This window comes from Telopea speciosissima, chromosome 10 (genome assembly GCF_018873765.1).
Source record: "Telopea speciosissima isolate NSW1024214 ecotype Mountain lineage chromosome 10, Tspe_v1, whole genome shotgun sequence".
Lineage (NCBI taxonomy): Eukaryota > Viridiplantae > Streptophyta > Magnoliopsida > Proteales > Proteaceae > Telopea > Telopea speciosissima.
Genome location: NC_057925.1, coordinates 59599190 through 59624071, shown reverse-complemented (window position 1 = coordinate 59624071; position 24882 = coordinate 59599190). Strand labels below are relative to the sequence as shown.

The window sequence follows — 24882 nt, the reverse complement described above, 5'->3', positions numbered from 1 at the left end:
CCCTAATTGTTTGCTTGAAAAAAATGGGATGACAAAAAAAAAGGGTGAGAGAATTTTATATGTTTCCATAAAATTCCAAAATTTGTTGTTCTTTGGATACCGGGGGTGGGAGAATTGCCCAGACAATGGGGAAGGTGAGGAGAAGGCTTGTTACTTAATGTTTGCCGTCTTTGTCATATTTATATCATATTTGGATGGACAAAAACAATGTTTTAGTTGAAAATAGATCTTTGAAACCATGATTCATTATACAGTGTAATTGATTGCTTTTGCAGAGAAGTTGTTTCTTGACTTGAAAGTCGTGACCACTTGGTTTCAATGGAACAATCTTACCGTTGCATCAATGCCTGCTACAGAGATGGAAAAGTTCAAAAAAGTTATAATATGGGTGTAATTGGCCGAGCCTAAGCAATTCTCATCAATTTAAGGCTCCACACTATTTTCTGTTTGTTTAGGTAATCAAGCCTTATAGGGCAAGGTATTGAGATATTCCTAATTAGTCGATCGGTTATCGCTCCATAATTTGGCTCAAGGTAATCAAATTAATTGGCTATAACCAGGCTTTAAACGGGTTAAATGACTATGCAGGCTATAAATGGCCCTTATTTATTTATTTTTTTTTGGTAAACTATAAATGGCCCTTATACAACCCATAAATGAGTTAAATGGTTGATTATCAGTATGTTACAGTATTTGACAGTACTTGAACTTGACACGTTTAATAATCGATCAGGTCAGTCTCAAGCTTCAACCAATTAGTTCAGGTCAAATCCAATAAACCAACTTTCTATACTTTATCCTCTTAGGTTCCCTGTCTGATACAGTGCATCCGATTCCTCTTATAAGAGGTGGAAATGACCACCTTACATCCTGCCCGGGTGAGGTCTACCCCCCTTCTTATTAGAGGCACTCAAAAAGAGGAGAATCTTATATACGGTCTTCCTCATCCAACAACACGAGGAAGGTTGGGTTTGTACGACACTCACCAAATGACAAAATGTGGGTTTGAGTGACTTGTTATACTTTACAAGTCACGCCCACCATATACTTGAGTTGAGAAATGTGTCCCAAAGCCTATGCGTCCAAACGAAGCAACGAACAAGATTTTGATGCTAAACAATAAACATTTATTAATCCCTAACATCATATGGACTAAAATTAGGAAGTCTTCCGTAAGCAACACTTGGCCTTTTGGCTAAGATCAAATGTAGTCAATTTAAAATATAGTATGATATGATACTAAATTAATTTTTATTGAGAGATGACCCACCATGGTAGTTTGGTTATTAGGATTCCCCATTAGCAAATTTAAATCGAATCGTTTAAATTAGAACCAATAACTCGTTTACTAATCGGTTGGTTTTTAGTTTTAAAAATGAAATTGTTTATTAAACAATTAGGTTTGGTATTGAATCGATTATAACTCATATTTTCTTTTGGCATTTTACATATACTCTTTAATATTTTATAGTGGGATTGACATTATGTACATTAATTTAAAATATTTTATTTCTTAAGTCATAATTTGGGCTTAGATGCTTTGTTCAAGTCTAACAATATTAGACTTTTCTTTTATTGAGATTAAAAATAAATTTATTCCCAAATAGCCTTAACTCAAACTAGCAACATAAACAAAATCGAAATTGAAACGATCAAAACTTTTTAGTAATTCGTTTGGATTTGGGATATTGAAATCGTATAATAAATGATTCAAGTTTAATTTTTATTTTTAATACTTCAAACATAATCGATTACTCATATTTGACCATACATTGCATCAATACCAAGGTTCATAATCTTAATATCGAGATTGGATTGAAGACCAATATCAACTAATCCAATTCGAGCCTACAAACCGTGATTTTTTTTATCTGAATCTATAATTTTATTACGGATCATTGTCGCTCGCGGGGAAAATCCTAGACCAAAAGGATTACAAACCATGATCACTACAACACGGAAACGTGTTTTGAAAACAATTGATTAGAAAAAATCCATTTTTATGCCGTATCTTAAGACGTATTAAACAAGAAATACGGGAACGAAGTTTTAAACGTGCACACAAGAAAATCACAGCTTTTCAAAAAGCGTTCCACTGTGCTAATATGCGCCATCGGCCCAAATAGTACAAAATTCTCCCGCCATCAAAAGTTGCGCTACCTAGGAAATTAAACTGGTTGCAGTACATAAAGGGCTATTTGATTTGTGCTATCGTTATTTACTTCAACAATGGAGCTTCCCGTCATCGATCTATCTCCATACTTGGAGCTCTCTGCTAAATCTGGCCGATCGTCGGCAAATCTAGAGAACCAATCCGATCCCCAATTGAAGGACTTATGCTCCGAGGTCAGTCGAATCCTGCGGGAAACTGGAGCTTTACTCGTTAAGGATCCCAGATGTTCTGCAGCCGACAACGATCGGTTCCTTGACATGATGGAGAAGTACTTCGAGAAGCCCGGCGAATTCAAGCGCCTCCAAGAACGCCCTCATCTGCATTACCAGGTTTCGATCAACACCCACAAAATTCCCTCTTTTTTCTTCTTCTGCATTTTTAATCTTTAAATCTACATCGTTGGTTTCAATTTTTTTCTGTTTCGTAATTTTAATCGAAACATGAGTGATAGTGAACTAGGGTTTCGGTGTTATTGAAGTTGATTACTTTATTAACTTTTTTATGGAATTCACGAGTTAGTTGCTTCTAGGAAGGCGGGTTGCCTTCTATTCAATAATTTCTTCCCTGTACCCGCCTCCTCCCCAGAAGAAGAAGAAGAAGAAGAAATCCAACTACTGTTCTTTCCCTTTTTAATGTATTAATTAATATCAATTTGATGTGAATCTCACCCTAATGATCATCGATTTTAACATTATTTTTTCGCTGTATGCTGTTTTTTGAAGTTAATCTCCATGAGTCAAATTTACTATATGCTAGTTGTGGATAATTCTCCTTTTGAAAGTGTCCAAGCCAAATGTATTGTGGTAGTGATATCACATATGCTGCATGTAGGTCGTAAAATCAATCATTGCTCAAATTGTTAAGAAAAGTAATCCACGTCCTTGTGGTTTCCGCTCCACTCTTTGCACCCTCTAACCTAGCTACTGAAATGCTTGACTAAGCAAGATAATTGCAGACTCTTCTTATCTGTATGACTTAATTGAAGATTCTTTCTTGCTGTGGTTGATTATCATTTTGTCAGTCAAATAGCCAAATCAACTGGTTCACTTATGAATTTTTGGTTGATTGCACTCTAATTTAACATCTTATTTGTAAGATCACCAAATGGGACCCATGCCAAGATTTTTTGCCCATATCTTGCTTGATTCAACAATCTGTCAAATTCGCAGCAATCCTCTCAAACCTTAGTCTTCTCAAGCTTTTATAGTTTCTTATGCACACCCCCCTATGGGCTTGGTGATCATCCTCCTGATAGAGTACAAGACATTAGTTCCTACCAATTGACTACAAGACCAAATTTGTGTGAGAAACACCGATTCTTAACAATATGTTTTTTCCCATCCTTGGGGGGATATGTCTTAAGCATAGGAGGCTTCTGAAGCTGTCTCGTGCAATAAAATTTGCTTCATCTATTCAAATGCCACACTGGGTATACAATTATACATGTTTATGAGGAGTCTTTTCCAGCACAAAATTCAGTTAGTTGAGTAAAAAACGTATATATATGGATGAATTAACTATATTTTTCAATTACCAGAAAACCGCATTTCTGAAATAATAGTTACAATCTTATTTAAGTACCTAAAATAGGGCCGGCTCATACTTATTAAGTCTACACTCTATATTACTTGTGCTTCGTCTTAATTATGTTTTCTTACTTTAGAGCCTGATTTTTCCATTTGAATGAACACACCTTTATCTGTTTATTATTCCCTTTATTTTTATTGGTTCCTGCCCCGCACCCTCGTAAAAAACCCTGTTTAGTACTAATTGATGAACGATAATGAAAACGAAGATAACCTTGTCCCCATGAGTGCTAACAGAAGCAAGGTTTCTTTATTTTCATCACTTGTTAGAGAGTACATATAAATGTTATGTAAAGAATTTTATTATGATCCTCCCCAGACCCTGCGGTGTCAGAAGCCTCGTGCACTGAATTCGCCCTTTTAAAGAATTTTATTTTATTGTGATATGAAATAACAGGTTGGTGTAACCCCCGAAGGAGTGGAGGTTCCACGAAGTTTGGTAGATGAGGAAATGCAGCAAGAATTAAAAGCAATGCCTAAGGAATCTCAGCCAGCTACTCCTGTGGGACCTGACCCTAAATGGAGATACATGTGGAGAGTTGGCCCTCGGCCATCTAATACCCGTTTTAAGGTATTTCTCTTTCTCTCCCTCCCCCCCCCCCCCTCCAAATTTAGTTTGGTTTAAATGGTTTGAATAATTCTGGTTGTTCCTTTTATGCAGGAACTTAATTCTGAACCTGTTATACCTGAAGGTTTTCTTGAATGGAAAGAAACCATGGATTCATGGGGCTACAAGATGATTTCTGCAATTGAGGTGAAAAACCACTATCCCTTCTACCTCCCCCACAATGATAATTTTCTCTTCCCTTCCTGTTTATGCACTTGGTCTACTTAAATTACTGCTTCAATTTCTGTTCAGACTGTTGCTGAAATGGCAGCAATTGGCTTTGAGCTGCCAAGTGATGCATTCTCCTCTCTTATGAACCAGGTAAGTAAATATAACAATTGAGGTAATCTGATTTCCTGTATGTCTCTCCATCTTCTTGTGTTATTTGTTTTTTTTTTTTATGAATGACAACAAAGTTAGCTCAAGAGAAGTATGTCAAATCTTTCAAGTATGATTGAACTTTTAAAATTTTCAATGAATTTACAGAAATTATTGTTTTGATGCTAATCCACCCAAACATTTCACACTGCAGATATACTCGTATTCTCAAACCAAACAAAATCTCAAACTGTATTCTTCATGCTTTATGATTTTGTACGATTTTTTTTTTTAGGTTTAACCACCTTTTCTTTAGGTCCTGCAGTAGTCTTTGTTCTTGCATGTGATTTGTGGGTTTAATACCTCAAAAACATGAAGGGAAATACACTCCCTCTCTTTCTCAGACAATGTCATTCTTAATGTTATCTAGCTTCTCTAATATCTCTGCAACAATGGGCAACAATATGATTGGAATAAGATTTATGCTGATTTTAATGAATGATGGTTAGTGTTCTTTGTCTAAATATATAAGAGTTGGAAGAGGAAATATTTTCAAAGCACAGTCAAATTAGCATACATTGTCTCTCAAAATTTATCAGCTTTAGTTTCATTGAAATGATTATTCCAAGGTGCATTGCAATTATCATTTCAATTAGGGAGAAAAAGGCATGGTTTTTCTTACAATGTTCATTCTTTTCATATAATACCAGGGACCTCATCTGCTTGCTCCTACAGGAAGTGACCTTCAACGTTATGGCCAAGTGGGAAAGGTGTTTGCTGGATATCACTATGACCTCAACTTTTTAACCATCCATGGCAGGAGCAGATTTCCTGGTCTCAACATTTGGTTAAGAAATGGGCAAAAAGTTGAAGTTAAGGTTCCTGTTGGGTGTCTACTCATCCAGACAGGAAAGCAGGTAAGGCTATAACAAACTTGTATTTAGTGGTTGGTCCCTAATGAGGAAATTGTAGTTCTGGTATAGTGGTAAATAGTAAGCCAAATACACTGGATTGATAACCAAGGAGGAAATTCAGAATACAGTAGATTATAGAAATGGGATATATGTGTATGCATGGAGGTGGGATTTCTGATTCCTAGGGAAGAATCACTGCTGTTCAAAGTCACAGGAGTGTGTTTCAGACAGTTAAATTGGAAATTGCAGCTAGAAGACCCTAAGATTCACACTAAAATTGTCATACAAATCCCCCTCTAAGGGAGAAAAGGGGGAAGAAAGAACAAAGTTCACCACAGCATGTTGTTAAAGTTATCAAATCATAGCAGGATTGCTATAGTAGTCCGTTTACATGCGGCTATCATATCATAGAGCACTTTATTTTCTTCATTTGTACAGCTGACTAGATAATCTATTGTCATGCTTTATTTGATCTTTTTGCTCGAGCTAAGAATTGTGTCCACTACATATGTGGTACTTGTCTCAATAATTTTGCTGCGGTTCTTCACAAAATTCTATTTCTGCTAGTTTCACTGAAATCAACTCACATTATTTAAAATCTTAGAAATTTACAGGGCAAAACGAATTTGCCTTTAGTTCCATTTAACTCTGAAGCCATGAAAGGAAGGTGCAAGTGTGTGACTCTAACTTGGAGTCAGCTGGTGAAAAAAAAAAGAAATTGGAGACCGTTAGTCAGCTGGGATCTTGACTGTTATTGAGGAAGAGATACCTCGATAGAAGGTTCACACCTTGGCTGATCATGTTTGTGCAGAAGTATTACTACACATAAACCTGATTTTATGTGATAAGGAATCATATCTTCTCAATGGTGCCTATGCTAGTTTCTTATCTATCTCTTAATATGTTTCTTTGACCTTTCAAGGTGTAATCATGTTATTTTTTCCCTTAAAAATTTTACATGTGAGGTTTAATGGAAACTTTTATGTCTTTTTAAACATTACCTGAATATTTCTGTAATTTCCTTAAAAATCCATTATTTTGTATTAGTGTAGCGAAACTTTAAAATTTCTATAGTTCCCTGTGGTGAATATCCATCAACATCAAAATGTTGAACCGTGGTGATGATAACTACATTGTTTTTGTGTCATGTGCGTAATTCAATTTCTTGAATCCTATTTTTGATTAATTGATTCTGTTCTATTCAGTGGCTGGTTATGATTTTGGAATTTAGATAATTTTTTGTTATGATTAATCCTCCCTCTGAAACTGTGTGCAGCTAGAATGGCTGACTGCAGGAGAGTGTAGAGCTGGCATGCATGAGGTTGTTGTGACTGACAGGACGATGGAGGCAATCAGACTAGCACAACAACAAAATAGGAGCCTGTGGAGAGTTTCTTCAACAGTGAGTGAAATCAACTATCTATTCCTTAAGAAAAGGGCATGGCTTTCTTGGATGGCACATCCAGGAAGGAATCTCTTGGCTGGCCACTTGAGAGCCATCCAATTGACTTGACAGCTCCCCTTCTCCTCCTTCATGACTCTGGCGTCTGCAACTCTAGTGTCTTCATCTTCTCCCACGACCTTCTACTCCCACATTTTCTTCTCTGGAAAAATCATTGGAAATGATTCCACGGGATCATGAAATCTTAAGACTCCATTAAAGCCACTGAGTCAGCAAAAATCTCCATGAAACCATGATGAACTTTAAACCTTTGACCCTGAAATCTGGTTGTAAATGATGCAAGCATTAAACCCAACTCTGAAATTGGTTGCTGGAGGAGCTGCCAATGACTAAGGAGGTTGCTGGAGTTTAGAGAGCCATCAGATTAAATCAGATGTCTGTCAGGCTGTCAGTTTAGTAATACCTTTCTGTGTTGCCATCCAGTAAATCTTTTGCCTTAAAACAGTTAAAATTAAAAAAACATAACCTTTAGTTTTAAGAGTTCCAAGTACACTATTTTTGTTGGAACACTATTATTGACTTACTGTCAAGTTCACTATGTTTTTTTACTATTATTGACTTACTGTCTCTCCTGGGTAACCAGTTGTTTGCACATATTGCATCTGATGCTGTGCTTAAGCCATTGGGCCACTTTGCTGATTCCCCACTAGCTGGACAGTATCCTCTCATATGTGCGGGCGAGTCTGTTGAGAAAGAGCTTGCGGTGATAAATCTGAAAGGAAAGAAAGAATAACATTGATAAACTGTATCAGAGGAAGCAGGTTTCAAGGTCACAAAATGAATCTAATGGAACACAAGTGAGATAAATGAGGTCTCTCTGTCGATTGACCAGGAAAAAAAAGGGAATAAGGAGATAATTATGTTAGTGATTTTGCTTCTGATTATTCATCTGGGATATTCCTAGATTGTCATAATATGTATTCTGAAGTATGGGAATATCCTTAAAAGATACAGTTTTTACCTACAACAGTTATCATATATTGAGATGTAATTGCAAGGAATGGTCTTTGGAAATAATGGAGTGAAATTCTAATCACATTCCTCGTGTGAAATTATGTGTATTTAGAAAATACTCCCGATTCTAGTTTCATGTAATTATCAGATCCTTTCTATTTCTGCATGGTTGAAGTTTATGAAAGGTACTTTTGAACTTCAGATTTACCAATTTATGAAAATATCGTAGAAAGACATTTTTATGGACTTTAAACAACAAGTTCAACTTGGTAAAGTTGTTTCTTTGACCTGGTACTGTTTAAAGGAACTAGCCAAGTTATGTTCAACACCAATGCAGTAAATGCAGATTTATCAAGATTTTATCCCATGTTCCTTGCCCACTTTGCTTCTATTATCATCTTATTGAATTTCACTGGAGTTCATATTTGTTTAATGAATTGGCCAGTTTATGCAAATCTGAATTCGTAATATGTAGAATGCTTTAATGTAAAATTTATATATGCAGTGTGCCACATGATTTATCCCCTGGAAGGAAAGAAGTCATGACATTTGATTGAACAATGGTTTTTGTTGGCATGCTTAATGTATTTCCTGTTACTTTCTTGTGATAATCAGCTCTGAAGTAGAGCTAGCATGAAAACAGCATGAGTCTGTAATGTGGACTAGGTGAAGGTGAAGGACTTCGTATGAAACCTCACCTATCTATAAATAAAACCTCACCGAGGACCATCCCTGGAGATGTTAACGTTTATAAAGGATAAAACAATAGAAGGGGAGCAGCTTAGACATGAAGGTTGGTGCTAGGAAGCTGGTGGCATGTTTGTTGTTCATGGTGGCTATGGGAAGCATGGTGGAGCATGGAATGGCCCAGAGATGTGGTAGCACATTCTTCTCAGTTCTTGTTAAGCTGATACCTTGTAGGCCTGCTGTTGCCCCATACAGCTCCATTCCACCTAGTGAGGCCTGCTGCAATTCTGTCAAGATGCTTGGACAGTCATGCCTGTGTGGTCTTGTAAACGGACCATCAATAACGGGTGTCGACCGCAACATGGCCATGCAGCTCCCAGAAAAATGCATTGCCAACTTTGAACCATGTAAATATTTATATTTCATTGCCTTTCTTCTTTCAATGTCCTTTTCATTTTCTCTCCTGGTTCAGCCAAATTTTAGCATATAAAGAGTTACTATGGATCTCAAAACCACCATTGGGTGCCTGAAGGTGTTCACTGCACTAATGCTAACCCATGCCCTTCTTTGCTGTAACATTGATAGTTCTTAAAACTTTTCTGTAATGCAGGCGATCTTCGGGTGTAGCGGATGGGTGCCAACTCTGTTTCTTAATAAAGTGCATAGAGAGCTATAGGAGATGTTTTCTATGTACCATGGTACTAAGGCAGCTAATAATAAGAGTGTATATTTGGGTGCTTCTCAAATATATGACAGCTTGTTTCTCTTCCCTAGGGGTAATTTCTTAGTGCGTAAAAGGTTTAGGGCTTGAGTCTTGAGGGTGGCCACTTTGTATAAAAATACCGAAGGTTAGGAACTACTCCAAACTCACCCCTCCCTAGATCCTACATAGAGGGGACCAACATTGGGTAATGGCCCTTTTTGTTTCTCTTGCTTGTTATTTCTAATCTGCTAAGTGTTTTTAGATCCATTTTTACCTTCACGTTTATTTTGAGAGCAATTTACAGTCTTTTGTATCAGAATATGGTAATTCAGCAATAAGAGAGAATCAATGGCTTTTATGTTACATCAAAGAGCATGGAAGTTTGGAACCGGTCCATGTCAACAAGAATTGAAATCCTTCTTTCTACACAGATGAATTTTTATCCAAAAGATGAAAAATATTTACCACTATTTTTTGGAATTGGGAGCTTTTTTTTGGGGGTAGAAGCCTTAGTTAGTAAGTTCGGGAACGGCAATTGAACGGGAACGGATACGTACGGCAATTAAACGGACTAGACGGTAATAATACTTTTTAAAAATTCGGCTTCATAAAACGCATACTGTTATACCCGTACCCCGGGATATAATTAAATATCATTTCTTCTCGTGACGTGTAGATACCGCTGCCATGTATGCTGGTGACCTGTTCTCCATGATGGTCAAACCTAGCTACAAAATCGTTGACCACGACGACGGTTTGCTGTGGAGGAAAGATTCCTCAACCGCCGATGGGGAAAGTTCGTTGTGGCGACTTCGTCGACTACCCTCCAAGTACCGGGCCGGGAAGCGAGGAGTTCGGGAGAGAGCATCCTGGACCGTCACCTCACGATATTTCGTTCGGTGATGAGCTTAGCATTGCCGTGGCGAAGCTGTTCGGGGTCATGGGTAATAAACCATGACAGGGGAAAAGGTAAGTTCTAGCCTCAAGTCTTACTAATTATTTTTCCTTTGGTAACCTCGAAGTGCGGGTCCGGGCTGGAACCGCTCGAGCTATTTCATGAGAGAAGGGAATAATTTAAGTTCGGGTCCCGCGTACCTTTAGGAAGTACATTGGGGACTTAAACCCATCTCATATGAACCCATCTAAGAATGGGCTTTTCCCTAATTAAGGTTGTGGGCAGGCCCATTTAACCTATTGGCCCAATGATGGGTTATTCCATCCACTTACCCACATAGGACTAATGGGTTGACCCATTAGGCCTCATGACCCATTTGACTAAGGGTACCCATAGACCCATTTATTATAAATGAGTCCATGAGGGAGAGAGAGAACATCACTTCTTCTTCAACATCCTCTTCTACCCTAAATCGTGGAGGAGAGAAAGAGGAGAGAAAGAGGAGAGGAAGAGAAAGAGGAAGGAGAGAGAGGCTTGGAGGAAGGTAGAGACCCCATCTCTTGGGCCAGAAATCGTGGAGCTCTCATCTTGGGGGTAGGTAAGCTTCTTCCTTCTTCTATTTTTTGGATTTCAAAAAGGGGTTGGGTAATGGGAGAGATTGACCTAGATCTCTCTTGGAACCTAGGGAGTAGATGGAGCTTTAAAGCCAAGCTATGGTGGAGTTAGTTCACTCCATTATGAGGTCTAATGTGAGGGTTCTCATTGCCATTTGGGAGATTTAAGGTTGGACCCTAAGGAGCTTAGGATAGAGTTTTCTAGAAGTCCTTGTGCCTTAAAAATCACTTGAAATGGGGTCCTTGGAGGGAATCCTTCGGTTTGGGACTGAAGGTGTGAGGTTACATGTGATTTCGACTGCAAGAAACCCCCGAAATTACCTTCCGAGAAGGATTCTGTGAAGGTCGGATTTACACTCGGATTGATTTTTCGAAACCACATCTCGCATCCGACCTTGACAAAAATTGTCCTGAGCCTCGTGAAGCTCGGATTTACACTTGGATTCAGATTTTCAAACCACATCTGCATCCGACCTTGACTAAAACTGTCCCGAACCCCGGTTTCCTAGGATTTACATGTGGTTGCGAGAATTTGGGCATGAAACCACTCCCGCAACCACTTCGTCTCGAAACCTTATACTTAAGTGTTTATGGGAGATCTTTTGGGGATCCGTTCCTTTCGCTCGTGTAACCTTATTCCACTCTTTGTATAGGTTAAAATATTCACTTTTGTGGCTTATTGCCCGATCGAGGAGACAATCGATAAACTGGGTGCTTGGCATATACGTGGTGAGTGGGTTTGGTTGTATGGGCTTGTTATTATTATTGCATTATATATTATGTACTCATTATAATTAATAAGCATGATTGCATATTGCATAATTTTATATCTATTTGTTATAATGTTGATTGGTAATGTTGTATCTTGATGGGTCTCGGTCTGGTGGAGTGCAGGTCTAAACTCCGAACTCTATAAACATTTATGAAGAAATTATGTTGAATGTCATGTTGAATGTACGCGCCGTCGTCTTGTGTAACGGGCACTAAACCGGATGAAAAGTTGATGCGCCGGATTACCTCTCGGGGCGATAGGACTTGCATGTAGTATATTTGTGGCTAGGATTTCACACCCTTATGCTACGACCCTTACCAACAGGGGTTTAGGTGTTGGGTAATCAGATCACGGATTACGTGGAGGTGGGAGAGGCCGATCATGGTAGTATTGGTTATCGAGGGTGCCTTGAGTGGTCTTGGAGGCTTCGATCGGCGTAGGTCCCACGTGACAATTGAGGTTTCATTGTGGCGATAAGTTAAGTGACCCACAGTGTCTCCGAGTTGTCACGATAGCATATGCCATTGACTTAGTTGTTTGTTAGGTGGAAAAATGGACTTAACATGTGCATGCATCATTGGACTATGTGAATTGTGTGTTGTGCATTCCCATCCCCTCACCGCTCGTGGAGCTAACCCCCTCGTGCGCACATTTTTTAGATTATGGTGCGGTGACGGATATCTCGCGGGACTTGGAGTTCAGCCCTCGGGATACGATGAGATCGGTGAGGAGGAACCGGAGGCCGTGTTTGAGAACATGGCGGCGGTGTCCTTGCGATGATTGTGCCTACGGGCCGTGAGGATATTCGGGACTCGATCCCCTTTTGATTACTTTTGAGGCTAAGGCCAATGGTGAAATACTTCTTGTAATACCATTTTTGATAGTTATTAGATGATCATTGGAAATGTAACTAATTCTGTATTTATCATCTAGCTTTGAACATCTTGTAACTATTCGATTTATACGCTTCGCAATACTACGATCCTTGGAATGTAATATTCCTCTTTTACGCATTCTAATGTTACATTGTGTTAATATTGGATATGATCGTGCGTTGGGACACTGTGTCGGTGATCCGGGCGGTTTAGTAGGATGACACGCGTCGTCCTAGTCACCCTTTATATGATATTATATTCCTTATGCTGAATAGGGCGTGACGGTGGTATCGGGCGAGATGCTCTGCACTACCACGATCTAGCGGATTTGTGATTTACTCTCCACAATAGGTTGCTAAGTTAAAAGCTTCCAACAATGCATAATTGGAATGTGTGTGAATGCTTAGGGAGAAGACTAGCTTAGGGAGAAAGCGAAGACAATAGCAAATAATAGGCACAACAGTGGAAGGAAAAGACATGTGTTTATATTTATATATATATTCCTTAATTCATGTGAAACATTTCCATAAGCCAAGCGAGTGATTACAACAAAATTCAAATTTGAATGTAGACTTCAAATTCTTACAACCAAGAAAAAGAAAAATAAATTTCTTTGCATGGTAAGACAAAAAGCTAGGGGTCCATTGAGAGCATGGTGGGAATGGACGGAGGTCTCTTGCTCCATCTCATCATCACTCTTGGGCTCGTCCTCTCGTGCCCTCATCATGGAGGTAGGAATGCAAGTCCTCCATCTCACTGCTCGAGGCTCTCCATGCGTGCTCGATGCATCGAGCCTAGTGTTCACTCCTTCAAACCCCGAGCCATCTTGGTGCTCATCGGCCCGAGTTGCAAGAATCCTGTCGATGTCGGACCCACTAGGAGCGATCTTGGGATGAAGAGGCCGCATGCATGGCGAGGAGGAGGCTCCACGTGCCGAGGCTCGGGCCCATGACCCTCTGCTGGGACCAATGGCTCCCCATCACTATATGCATCCATCGCATGCATCCTCGCCATCAAGCGTTACGATCTAGAGGTGGATCTTCGGTTAAGTCTTGATCCTCCTCACTCAAGTCAACTCCAAAATGCTTGGAAAATAGTAGTGAGCAACCTCCCATAGGGTAAATCTAAGTTCCTCCCGGGATTTCACCCCGCATGATCCATGGTCCGCATGATAATGTAGGGCGGCGGATGGGGATACCTTTGTAGAGGTGATAGGCCACTAGCCTACGAAGATGGAAGGCATGGTGCGGTGGCCGGCTATAGGCACGATGTTGTCTTTGCCGCACAATCCGGCTCAATATCCTGGAGAATTGGCAAAAGAAGTCTCGGGCACTTTCTTCTCGAATGCCCCACGTGTAAGCTCCACGTATAATTCCCCTGTATGCCTCTCTCGAGAAAGGAGTAGGGATTCTTCCATGGTGCGCATGAGGTCTTCTCTCCCAGGATAGCTACATTGAGGATGCCCGCAACTGTGCCCTGTGAAGGATATGGTGACTCCCTTGACATAAGAGAGGATCCAGGTAATCTCGCGTGCCTAGGTTCTCGGTGCAGCGGTTGGCGTAGAAGTGACGAACGAGCTTGGGATAGAATGGCTGGGAAGGTTGAGGAGGTTGGACCACCCCAGTTGCTTCAAATCTCGGCCCTACTTTGTAGGCCTTGAGGTCTTCCATACCACATCTCTCCCCTCCAAGATACTCTTAAAGCGAAAGTGGTCTTGGTACATCTCCTGCTTCTCTAGGTCTTGGAACCATAGTGCATCCAAAGCAGTGGGCAGCTTGTTCGCCCGTGCGCGCTTGTTCTAGGAGCCATTTAGATTCCCTAACCTGCAACCAAAGAAGGCCGAGAATACAGAAACATATTAAGTCCATGCTTGGATATTAAGGTCTAAGTAGATATACAATGAAAGGAGACAAGGAATTAGAACCTAGAACTTGATTCCTACAACAGATTAACCACATTACAGTAGGAAATGTACTAGGACAATTTTGTTGTGAATGGTCTAAGGAGTTAGGGAAAAGGGGAAAGCATGGCCAACATGTAGATGCAATCATAGAGGATAAATGTACATGGCCACATTTATGCTTGGAGAAGCATTATATCATACAAGCATTTAGTTCAAATAAAATTGGACTGAATTGATAAATAATATGCGAAGAAATCCAAAGAGGAAATTTTCAGAATTTGGTTGGAAGTTGAATGACATGGTAAACAATATACATACATGGCCATAGTACACCTAACACATGAAGTTTATACTAAATACCTAGTTCAAGCAATATATGGAGCTAAATTGTGGTAAATAATGCTTGAATCTCTAAAAGAAAATTCAGATGTGATTCTTGAAGTTCCAATTTGCAAGAAATAAATAAGTAATGGCTTGAGACAACCCCAAATTATATACACCAAGCCTACCTAGCAAAACCGAACTTGAATTGGGCAAAAAAAGACATAGAATTTCGGTTAGGGTTTGGGGATTTCTCCAAAATCCAACCCAAACCCTTGGTGATGGTGCAAGATTGGGGGAAATGCCCCAACTAGGTTGCATATGAAGGGAAACGAAGGTAGGATGGACAAAAATCCATCTAAATAGCTAGGAGAAAACAAAAAAACCCAAATCTTGTAAACCCGAAATGGATTTTGGGGTTTCTCCATAATAGAAGTCGAAAGGAGAAAGAGATAGATCGATAGAGAGGGAAGAGGGCATACCTGAACTCGATCGGATCTGTTGTGCGTGGATTGAGTGCCAAAAATCCACCTAGAAGGGAGAGGGAGCAAGGAACGAGTGCGGTTTTGGGTTCTCCAGAGCGAGGAGGAGCACGCAGACCATCTTCGCCTAGTATTGCAACGCCTAAGGGAGAAACAGTTGTACGCCAAATTCAGTAAGTGTGAGTTTTGGCTACAACAGTGGCATTCCGGGACACCTTGTTTCTCGGTAAGGGTATAGAGGTTGACCCTGGCAAGGTGAAGTCGAGAGTTGATCGGGCGATACCCAAGAATGTGGCGTACATTCGTAGTTTCCTGGGACTAGCGGCTATTACAGGAGATTTATTGAGAACTTCTCAAGGCTCTCCGCTCCTATGACACGACCTGACCCGAAAGGGAGTGAAGTTCGAGTGGTCCGATAGGCGTGAAAAGAGCTTCCAAGAGCTCAGCGAGGTTGGTTTCCGCTCCAAGATTTACCATTCCTAATGGTACTGGAGGGATGGTAGTCTATAGTGATGCATCTAAAATGGGCTTGGGTTGTGTTCTAATGCAAGATGGGAAGGTAGTGGCCTATGCTTCTGGCAATTGAAGGACTATGAGAAGAACTACCCGACCCATGATTTGGAGCTTGCTTATGTGGTTTTCGCTCTAAAGATCCGGAGACATTATTTATATGGTGAGAAGTGCGAAATATACAAGTGATCACAAGAGCCTCAAATACTTCTTTACAGAATGAGCTCAATATGAGGCAAAGACGGTGGTTGGAGTTGTTGAAAGATTATGATTGTACTATCCATTACCACCTGTGCAAGGCAAATGTAGTAGCGGATGCGCTGAGCCAAAAATCTCGGTCCTTGTCACTGGCATCACTAGCGACGTGAGAAACTCATCGAGGAAGCTAGAAGGATGGACCGAATTATTGGTTGATGGTGTTACCTTATCTCTATCGGCTTTATCAATACAATCCACACCGGTAGGGCGAATTCAATCAGCCCAGGCTTCATGAGGAGATTCAAAAGGTTATTGAGGCTATCAAGGGGGACACGCAGTGAACTGGATTTTACTTTAACAGAGTGGTGTTCTCATGTTCGACAACGGCTATGTGTTCCTAGTAACCCTCGGTTGAGGAAGGAAGTGTTAGCGAGGCCCATGACTCTCCCTATTCTATTCATCCAGGTAGCACGAAGATGTATAGAGATCTGAAGGAATATTACTGGTGGAGTGGAATGAAGAGGGATGTGGCTGAGTATGTGGCAAAATGTCTTACTTGTCGCAGTGAAGGCGGATAGACAATGACCTCATGGCCTCTTACAGTCATTGCCTGTTCCAGAGTGGAAGTGGGAGCATGTTACCATGGATTTTGTCACCGGGTTGCCCCGCACGCCTAGAGGTGTCGATACCATATGGGTTGTCGTGATGATTGACAAAGACGGCTCACTTCATCCCCATGAAGATTACCTATTCGATGGACAAGCTGGCTCGCTTGTACATTGATAATGTAGTTCGTCTACACGGAGTTCCCACAAGATCATCTCCGATCGGGATCCCGATTTACATCTAAGTTCGGGGGAGGGTTTCGAAGGCAATGGGTACACTGTTGAGTTTTAGTACAGCCTTCCACCCTCAAACCGACGGACGATCGGAGAGGACTATTCGGACATTAGAAGATATGCTCCGAGCCTGTGCCATTGATATGCAAGGCACACCGGACGAGCATCTCTCACTTATTGAGTTTGCTTACAATAACAGCTACTGTGCTACTATAGGCATGGCACCGTTTGAGGCTCGTATGGGAAGAAGTGTCGGACACCGTTATATTGGGACGAAGTAGGTGAACGGCGCATTCTTGGACCCGAGTTGATTCAGGCAACATGCGAGAAGGTGGACTTGATTCGTGAGCGGATCAAGGCGGCTCACCCAGCAGTAAGGGTTATGCAGACTTGAGACGGAAGGACCTTGAGTTCACTATTGGCGATAAAGTGTTCCTTAAGGTATCACCCTCCAAAGGGGTGATGAGTTTCAGCAAGAAGGGCAAGTCGAGTCCGAGATTTATAGGACCTTTTGAGATCCTTGCACGGATTGGACCGGTGGCATATCGGTTAGCACTCCCTCCATCTTTAGAAGGTGTGCACGACGCTTCCACGTGTCCATGTTGAGGAAGTATGTCCATGATCCAAGCCATGTATTGACGCATGAACCACCGTAACTTGCGGCCGACATGTCCTATAAAGAGCGCCTAAAAGATTTTGGACAAGAAGGTTGTTCATCTTCGCAACCGGCCCATTCATTATGTGAAGATAAAATGGTGCAACCATCCAAGAGGAAGCTTCTTGGGAGGCGAGGTAGAGATGCGGGCGAAATACCCTTTTCTTGCCTATCTACAAGGTACGTCAAATTTCGAGGACGAAATTTCTTATAAGGTGGGGGGATGTTATACCGCATCCCGGATATAATTAAATATCATTTCTTCTCGTGACGTGTAGATACCGCCATGTATGCGGTGACCTGTTCTCCATGATGGTCAAACCTAGCTACAAAATCGTTGACCACAAGACGGGTTTGCCTGTGGAGGAAAGATTCCTCAACCGCCGGGGGAAAGTTCGCTTGACGGCGACTTCGTCGACTACCCTCCAAGTACCAGTGCCGGAAGCGAGGAGTTCAGGAGAGAGCATCCTGGACCGTCACCTCACTTGGATATTTCGTTCGGTGATGAGCTTAGCATTGCCGTGCATGGTGTCGGGTCATGGGTAATAAACCATGACAGGGAAAAGGTAAGTTCTAGCCTCAAGTCTTACTAATTATTTTTCCTTTGGTAACCTCGGTGCGGGTCCGGCCGGAACCGCCGAGCTATTTCATGAGAGAAGGGAATAATTTAAGTTCGGGTCCCGCTGCCTTTAGGAAGTACATTGGGGACTTAAACCCATCTCATATGAACCCATCTAAGAATGGGCTTTTCCCTAATTAAGGTTGTGGGCAGGCCCATTTAACCTATTGGCCCAATGATGGGTTATTCCATCCACTTACCCACATAGGACTAATGGGTTGACCCATTAGGCCTCATGACCCATTTGACTAAGGGTACCCATAGACCCATTTATTATAAATGAGTCCATGAGGGAGAGAGAGAACATCACTTCTTCTTCAACATCCTCTTCTACCCTAAATCGTGGAGGAGAGAAAGAGGAGAGAAAGAGGAGAGGAAGAGAAAGAGGAAGGAGAGAGAGGCTTGGAGGAAGGTAGAGACCCCATCTCTTGGGCCGTAAATCGTGGAGCTCTCATCTTGGGGTAGGTAAGCTTCTTCCTTCTTCTATTTTTTGGATTTCAAAAAGGGGTTGGGTAATGGGAGAGATTGACCTAGATCTCTCTTGGAACCTAGGGAGTAGATGGAGCTTTAAAGCCAAGCTATGGTGGAGTTAGTTCACTCCATTATGAGGTCTAATGTGAGGGTTCTCATTGCCATTTGGGAGATTTAAGGTTGGACCCTAAGGAGCTTAGGATAGAGTTTTCTAGAAGTCCTTGTGCCTTAAAAACCACTTGAAATGGGGTCCTTGAGGGGAATCCTTCGGATTTGGGACCCGAAGGTGTGAGGGTTACATGTGATTTCGAGACTGCAAGAAACCCCCAAATTACCTTCCCGAAGGATTCTGTGAAGGTCGGATTTACACTGGATTCGCTTTTCTCAAACCACATCTCGCATCCGACCTTGACAAAAATTGTCCGAGCCCCGTGAAGCTCGGATTTACACTTGGATTCAGTTTTTCAAACCACATCTCGCATCCGACCTTGACTAAAATCGTCCCGAACCCCTGGTTTCCTAGGATTTACATGTGGTTGCGAATTTGGGCATGAAACCACTCCCGCAACCACTTCGTCTCTGAAACCTTATACTTAAGTGTTTATGGGAGATCTTTTGGGGATCCGTTCCTTTCGCTCGTGTAACCTTATTCCACTCTTTGTATAGGTTAAAATATTCACTTTTGTGGCTTATTGCCCGATCGAGGCGACAACCGATAAACCGGGTGCTTGGCATATACGTGGTGAGTGGGTTTGGTTGTATGGGCTTGTTATTATTATTGCATTATATATTATGTACTCATTATAATTAATAAGCATGATTACGCATATTGCATAATTTTATATCTATTTGTTATAATGTTGATTGGTAATGTTGTATCTTGATGGGTCTCGGTGCTCGTGGGTACCGTGTTTAACCCCGAACTCTATAAACATTTATGAAGAAATTATGTTGAATGTCATGTTGAATCAGATCGCCGTGCCGTCTGCGTAACCGGGCACTAAACCGAGATGAAAAGTTGATGCGCCTGATTACCTCTCGGGACGATAGGACTTGCATGTAGTATATTTGTGGCTAGGATTTCACACCCTTATGCTACGACCCTTACCAACAGGGGTTTAGGTGTTGGGTAATCAAGACACCGGATTCTCGTGGAGGTGGGAGAGGCCATCATGGTAGTATTGGTTATCGTGGGTCCGCCACCGAGTGGTCTTGGAGGCTTCGATCGGCGTAGGTCCCACGTGACAATTGAGGTTTCATTGTGGCGATAAGTTAAGTGACCCACAGTGTCTCCCGAGTTGTCACAGTAGCATATGCCATTGACTTAGTTGTTTGTTAGGTGGAAAAATGGACTTAACATGTGCATGCATCATTGGACTATGTGAATTGTGTGTTGTGCATTCCCATCCCCTCACTGGCTCAGTGGAGCTAACCCCCTCGTGCGCACATTTTTTAGATTATGGTGCAGGTGACGGATATCTCGCGGGACTTGGAGTTCAGCCCTCGGGATACGATGAGATCGGTGAGGAGGAACCGGAGGCCGTGTTTGAGGAACATGGCGACGGGTGTCCTTGCGATGATTGTGCCTACGGGCCGTGAGGATATTCGGGACTCGATCCCCTTTTGATTACTTTTGAGGCTAAGGCCTATGGTGAAATACTTATCGTAATACCATTTTTGATAGTTATTAGATGATCATTGGAAATGTAACTAATTATCGTATTTATCATCTAGCTTTGAACATCTTGTAACTATTCGATTTATACGCTCCGCAATACTACGATCCTTGGAATGTAATATTCCTCTTTTCGCATTCTAATGTTACATTGTGTTAATATTGATATGATCAGTAGCGTTGGGACACTGTGTCAGTGATCCGGGCGGTTTAGTAGGATGACACGCGTCGTCCTAGTCACCCTTTATATGATATTATATTCCTTGTCTGGAATAGGGGCGTGACACATACGGTAATAATACGATACGCGTTTAATACGTGTATAATATGGCATAGACGGCAATAATACTTTTAAAAAAACGGGCATATATTCATTATATAACATGCATTCACCACCTAATAAACAAAATAATATCATGATTTTATAAACTAAAATAAACACAATAATATAATATCTTATATTACATCTCTAAGATTAGCACTTAAAATATCAAAATATCAATAAAGTAGTCTCTAAACGAGAGAGACCACACCCCATAGTGGAGAAGGTTTTTTTTTTTTTTGGTTGAACCATAGTGGAAAATGTGAGAATTTTCAACCAAAAGTGAAGTTGAGGTTAGATTTCCACAAAATTCCAATTTCGTGACAATGAGAATAAGAATAAAACAGAATAAGGAGACTGCAAGGCATCTTAAAACGAGAACACAACAATCAAGCTAAAAAAAAAAGGAAAAATTATGTGATTAACTACAAATGAGAATAGGGAAAAAATAGGAAACTTGCTGCTTACCAAATTAATTAATCCTTGTAGATAAGAGTGAAACAGAGGATAGGTGAACGTGGATTGTGGTGAGAAACCGAAAATAAAAAGGTTTCCCGTTTCTATTTTCCATGGAGATGCAATTGAACTTGTGATTTTTCGCTTGATTAGCAAACAATACGAAATAGAGAAAGGGATACTAACCACGGTGGAAGAAGTTCTTCCGAAGAACAACAAGTGGAAGAAGAAATAAACAAGGAGAAACGCCGCGGCCGCCACGCCGCCGCCATCGCCTCTGCTGCCGCCGCTGCCGCCGCCGCCGTCGCTGCCGCTGCCGCTGCCGCATCGCTGTCGCCGATGTTGTTGCCGTCGAGCTTTGACGATAGCAGGTGTTGAACGGAGATGGAGGGGCTGCCGCCGTTGCCTTCTAGGGTTGGACTTTGGAGTGAAACGCAAATCACAAAAGAAGAGAAAGTGAAATCGTGAAAAATTCTAATCTTTGGGGTTTTTTTTTTTTTTTTTTTTTTAAAAACATTAGAGTAAAATTTAAAAAGTATAAAACGTATAAATACCCGAATTATACGAGTATAATACGCGATCGATTAAAAAACGCGTTTTTTATAAAAATACGGGAAAGTGCGGGACGGGAGTATTATGCGTCAAAAATTCGGCACGTGTATAATACGCGTATTATACGCGTACTTACTAACTAAGGTAGAAGCAGTGGCTATTCATTTATGCGGCCAACGCCAAAAGAAAAAAAACAAGAAACATAATGCAGATAGTTGGCATGTGATACACAAGGTTTCAAAACTGACAGGGTTTAGAAACCAGTGAGAGACATATGGTCTTGACATACATGTCATAGGTGGGACCGGTCGGGGGAGGGAATGGGTAACAACCACATCCCAAGGAAATTCGCTATATACACAGCTTACATAATGAAGCGCATGCATGAACGTACCATAAAAAAGGAATACATCAGCAATAAACAAAAAGAAGGCAACCCGCATGCCAGACACGACCCTGGGAGACAGGGAAAGTCACAGTATGCACGTGGCCTAATGAAGTTCTTGATGGTCATTGCATCGATTTCAGGGTGCACATTCCGAGTAGCTTCACCATCGCCGGCGACGGTGACTACCCAATAGGAAGGGGGAAGGGCTTCGATTTCGGCCAAATCCAAGGCGCCACTAACGCCAGAACCTGCAAAAACTGCACAGCCACACGCAAAAAAAGAAAAAGAAAAACGGAACCAAGCGGATGCATAGGGGTGAAAAGGGGTGAGCTGGGAACAGGAAATCAGAGCAGGAGTTTGGATGGGAGTGAGAGAGGAGGTCTTTGGGTTAGGGTGAACAAGGGGGTGTGGCGAGGGTGAATAGGGGGGAGAGGGTGAGCCGTGGGGTATGGCGAGAGTGAGGGTAAACAGGGGGGAGAGGGTGAGCCATGGGGTATGGGGAGTGTGAGGGTGAGCAGGGGGATGAGGTGAGGGCGGTGAGGGTGAGCGATGGGGTGGAGGATGGAGGCGTCGGTGAGGGTGAGGGAGGTGGCGATGAGGGCGATGGCGAGGCGGATGGGAGCAGTGAGGGCGGTGGCGTGGAGGATGGGGGCAGTGAGCAGGGGGGTGTCGGTGAGGGCGATGGAGGTGGTAGTGAGGGGGGTGGGGGGGTGAGGGCAATGTGGAGGATCATCGCCGTCGGCGTTGGCGGCGGCGGCAGCAACACCCAGGGTCATGGCTGGTGTACTGATACTGAACCTCATAAGGAGGAGACACGCCACTGGGGCAGAGAGATAGCACACCAACAAGGGCAGAGGGAGTGCATGCGGCGGCAGGGGAGCTTTTATATATATTTTACTTTTTAGGGGGGAGGGGGGGGGGAGAAAGGTACCAGCTAGGAGACTTGAACTCGAGACCTCCTGTTGATCATGGGCATGAAGCGAACCATGGCTCACCAACTGCACTAGGCAGCTGTTGGTAATATTTACCATAATTAATCTCCAGAAAATGCAAAACCGACTCTAAGAACATAGGAGAATCAAACAAGCCACAATGCTTTTGAAACCCAATTCTTTTCTATTTTTTTGCTTTAAAATTGTGTTCTAAACTTAGAATCTATTCCGAGAATGCATACTAAACACAACTATAATCTTCGCCAAAAATCATTCCAAAGAATGAAAAATCCCTCCAAGTTCAAGATTAAAGTTATCAAATGCAGTAACATAAATGTCTCTTAGAGGGACTAGAGTCCCACAAAAACTATGGTTGGCCATAGATGTATACGATTCGATCCTTGTGTTGGAAATATAATTGCGACAAGCTCTTTGCAGTCCCCAAGTAGATCACAATGAGGGTCCAAATTACCAAAGCCAGGAGCTCCTTCCAGTCATGGGTTAATATCACTTTGGCTCTGTTTTGTTGCAGGGAAATGCAAATATTTCCTTTGAAAGAGAAATATATTTTACAGGAAAAGTCGTTTTTTGGTGTTTGATTGCAAGGAACCGCAAATATTTCTTTAGAAAATTAATATTTTACTAAAATTACAAAGAATCGGGTTTTCCTTCAGCCACGGTCGGGGGCTTCAGATCCATGCGAGAGGGTATTTAGGGTAACATATTAAAACCCTATACGGTTTGTGAACCCTAGGATAGTGTGGTATACCTTCACTGTGTGGTGAAGGAAAAATTTTCTGCAAATATCAATATTTTTTCTTCACTTCCCTTTCTTATTTCCATTGCATCGAAACGGAGCCTTCACACCTTCATCTTTCACCCTCTCCTGTTATTAAAAAGAAGGGGCAGGGGTGAGCTTTGGACCATAGAAACTTACTCTAGAACCAGCAGTAACAGGAGTGAAGATGGCTGTGTTCATAAAAATAGGCTGGGCCTAGATTATTTAAGCCCATTTTTCTCATCCAATCGGTGATGAACTCCACAAAATGACCATTGTTCAGGAAATTTGGGTTGATGTCTCATTGTGTATGGTCTGTACTTGTTAAACCAACGATCCCAAAATAGGGTTAATTAGTTCAATAAAAATGGTCAGAAGATAAAACATCTATAGAAGAATCGGGATCCGGCGTTCCGGCCTATCCCGATTCCTGCTTATTCGGAATGGCACTAAAGCCGATTCTAACGTGACTTTTGACCCATTTTAGGGGGTTTAACCGGAATGGAATCGGACTGGTCCTGATTGCATCTCTTGAACCCTGATTCTATCTCACTGTATCAGATTGGACATATCAGACCGATCTTGTATCGGTGAAAAGATTCTAAATGCGGTAAAATCTAGGGGTATCAAAACAAAGCAAGCTAGCCCTAATCCACTTGAGCCCAGACCGGCCCAATCAGAGTCAATCAGGGCTGGGTTGAGGGTATGCTTGGCCCTGGCAGGGCTGGTCTGGGTTCGGGTTTGTCAAAGCTCCTAGGCCCAGCCCAGCCCGTTGACACACCAAGTAAAATGTCTTACAAATATTTTTTAATCTAAATTAATTTGTCTGATTCGACCCGATACGGCAGATCCGATCCAATATACTGGTCCCAAACTCCTAGTTCCAATACCGCTTTATAAAACCATGATCCCACCTAGGGATGTAAATGAATAGCCGAAATCCGTTTCCGTATCTGTGTTCGTATCCGTTTGGCACTATCTGAATCCGTTCGAAAGCTAAACGGATGCGGATATGGATAGACTGTAGCTATCCGAAAAACTATATTTACATGTAAACGGATAAAATATCCGTATCCGTATCCGTGTCCGTATCCATTTAGCACTATCCGAAACTGTCCGAAAGCTAATTGGATGCGGATGTGGATATGGCACTATCCGAGCCGAATCCGATCGGTTTACGGGCTAAGTTTGGAAGCTTGGTTGGTCATAAAACACAAAGGC

At 41.7% G+C, this 24882-nt stretch overlaps 2 protein-coding genes across 2 annotated transcripts; both read left to right on the top strand.

Moving 5' to 3' along the window:
• Positions 1-2160: 2160 nt before the first annotated feature.
• Positions 2161-8109, top strand: LOC122644058. Its single transcript, XM_043837658.1, has 7 exons — positions 2161-2502; positions 4157-4330; positions 4421-4513; positions 4619-4687; positions 5395-5601; positions 6875-7000; positions 7644-8109. The coding sequence occupies exons 1-7, from the start codon at positions 2230-2232 to the stop codon at positions 7791-7793; spliced, it is 1092 nt and encodes a 363-aa protein (XP_043693593.1). The 5' UTR covers positions 2161-2229; the 3' UTR covers positions 7794-8109.
• A 622-nt stretch (positions 8110-8731) lies between these two features.
• Positions 8732-9472, top strand: LOC122644060 (protein LIM3-like). The gene is made up of 2 exons (XM_043837659.1): positions 8732-9108; positions 9312-9472. The coding sequence occupies exons 1-2, from the start codon at positions 8802-8804 to the stop codon at positions 9326-9328; spliced, it is 324 nt and encodes a 107-aa protein (XP_043693594.1). The 5' UTR covers positions 8732-8801; the 3' UTR covers positions 9329-9472.
• Positions 9473-24882: the final 15410 nt, after the last annotated feature.

Coding starts and splice junctions, on each gene's coding strand:
- LOC122644060 (XM_043837659.1), top strand. CDS start 8,802: ATGAAGGTTGGTGCTAGGAAGCTGGTGGCATGTTTGTTGTTCATGGTG.
- LOC122644058 (XM_043837658.1), top strand. CDS start 2,230: ATGGAGCTTCCCGTCATCGATCTATCTCCATACTTGGAGCTCTCTGCT. Junction 4,688..5,394: donor TCTCCTCTCTTATGAACCAG/GTAAGTAAATAT, acceptor ATATAATACCAG/GGACCTCATCTGCTTGCTCC. Junction 7,001..7,643: donor TGTGGAGAGTTTCTTCAACA/GTGAGTGAAATC, acceptor CTGGGTAACCAG/TTGTTTGCACATATTGCATC.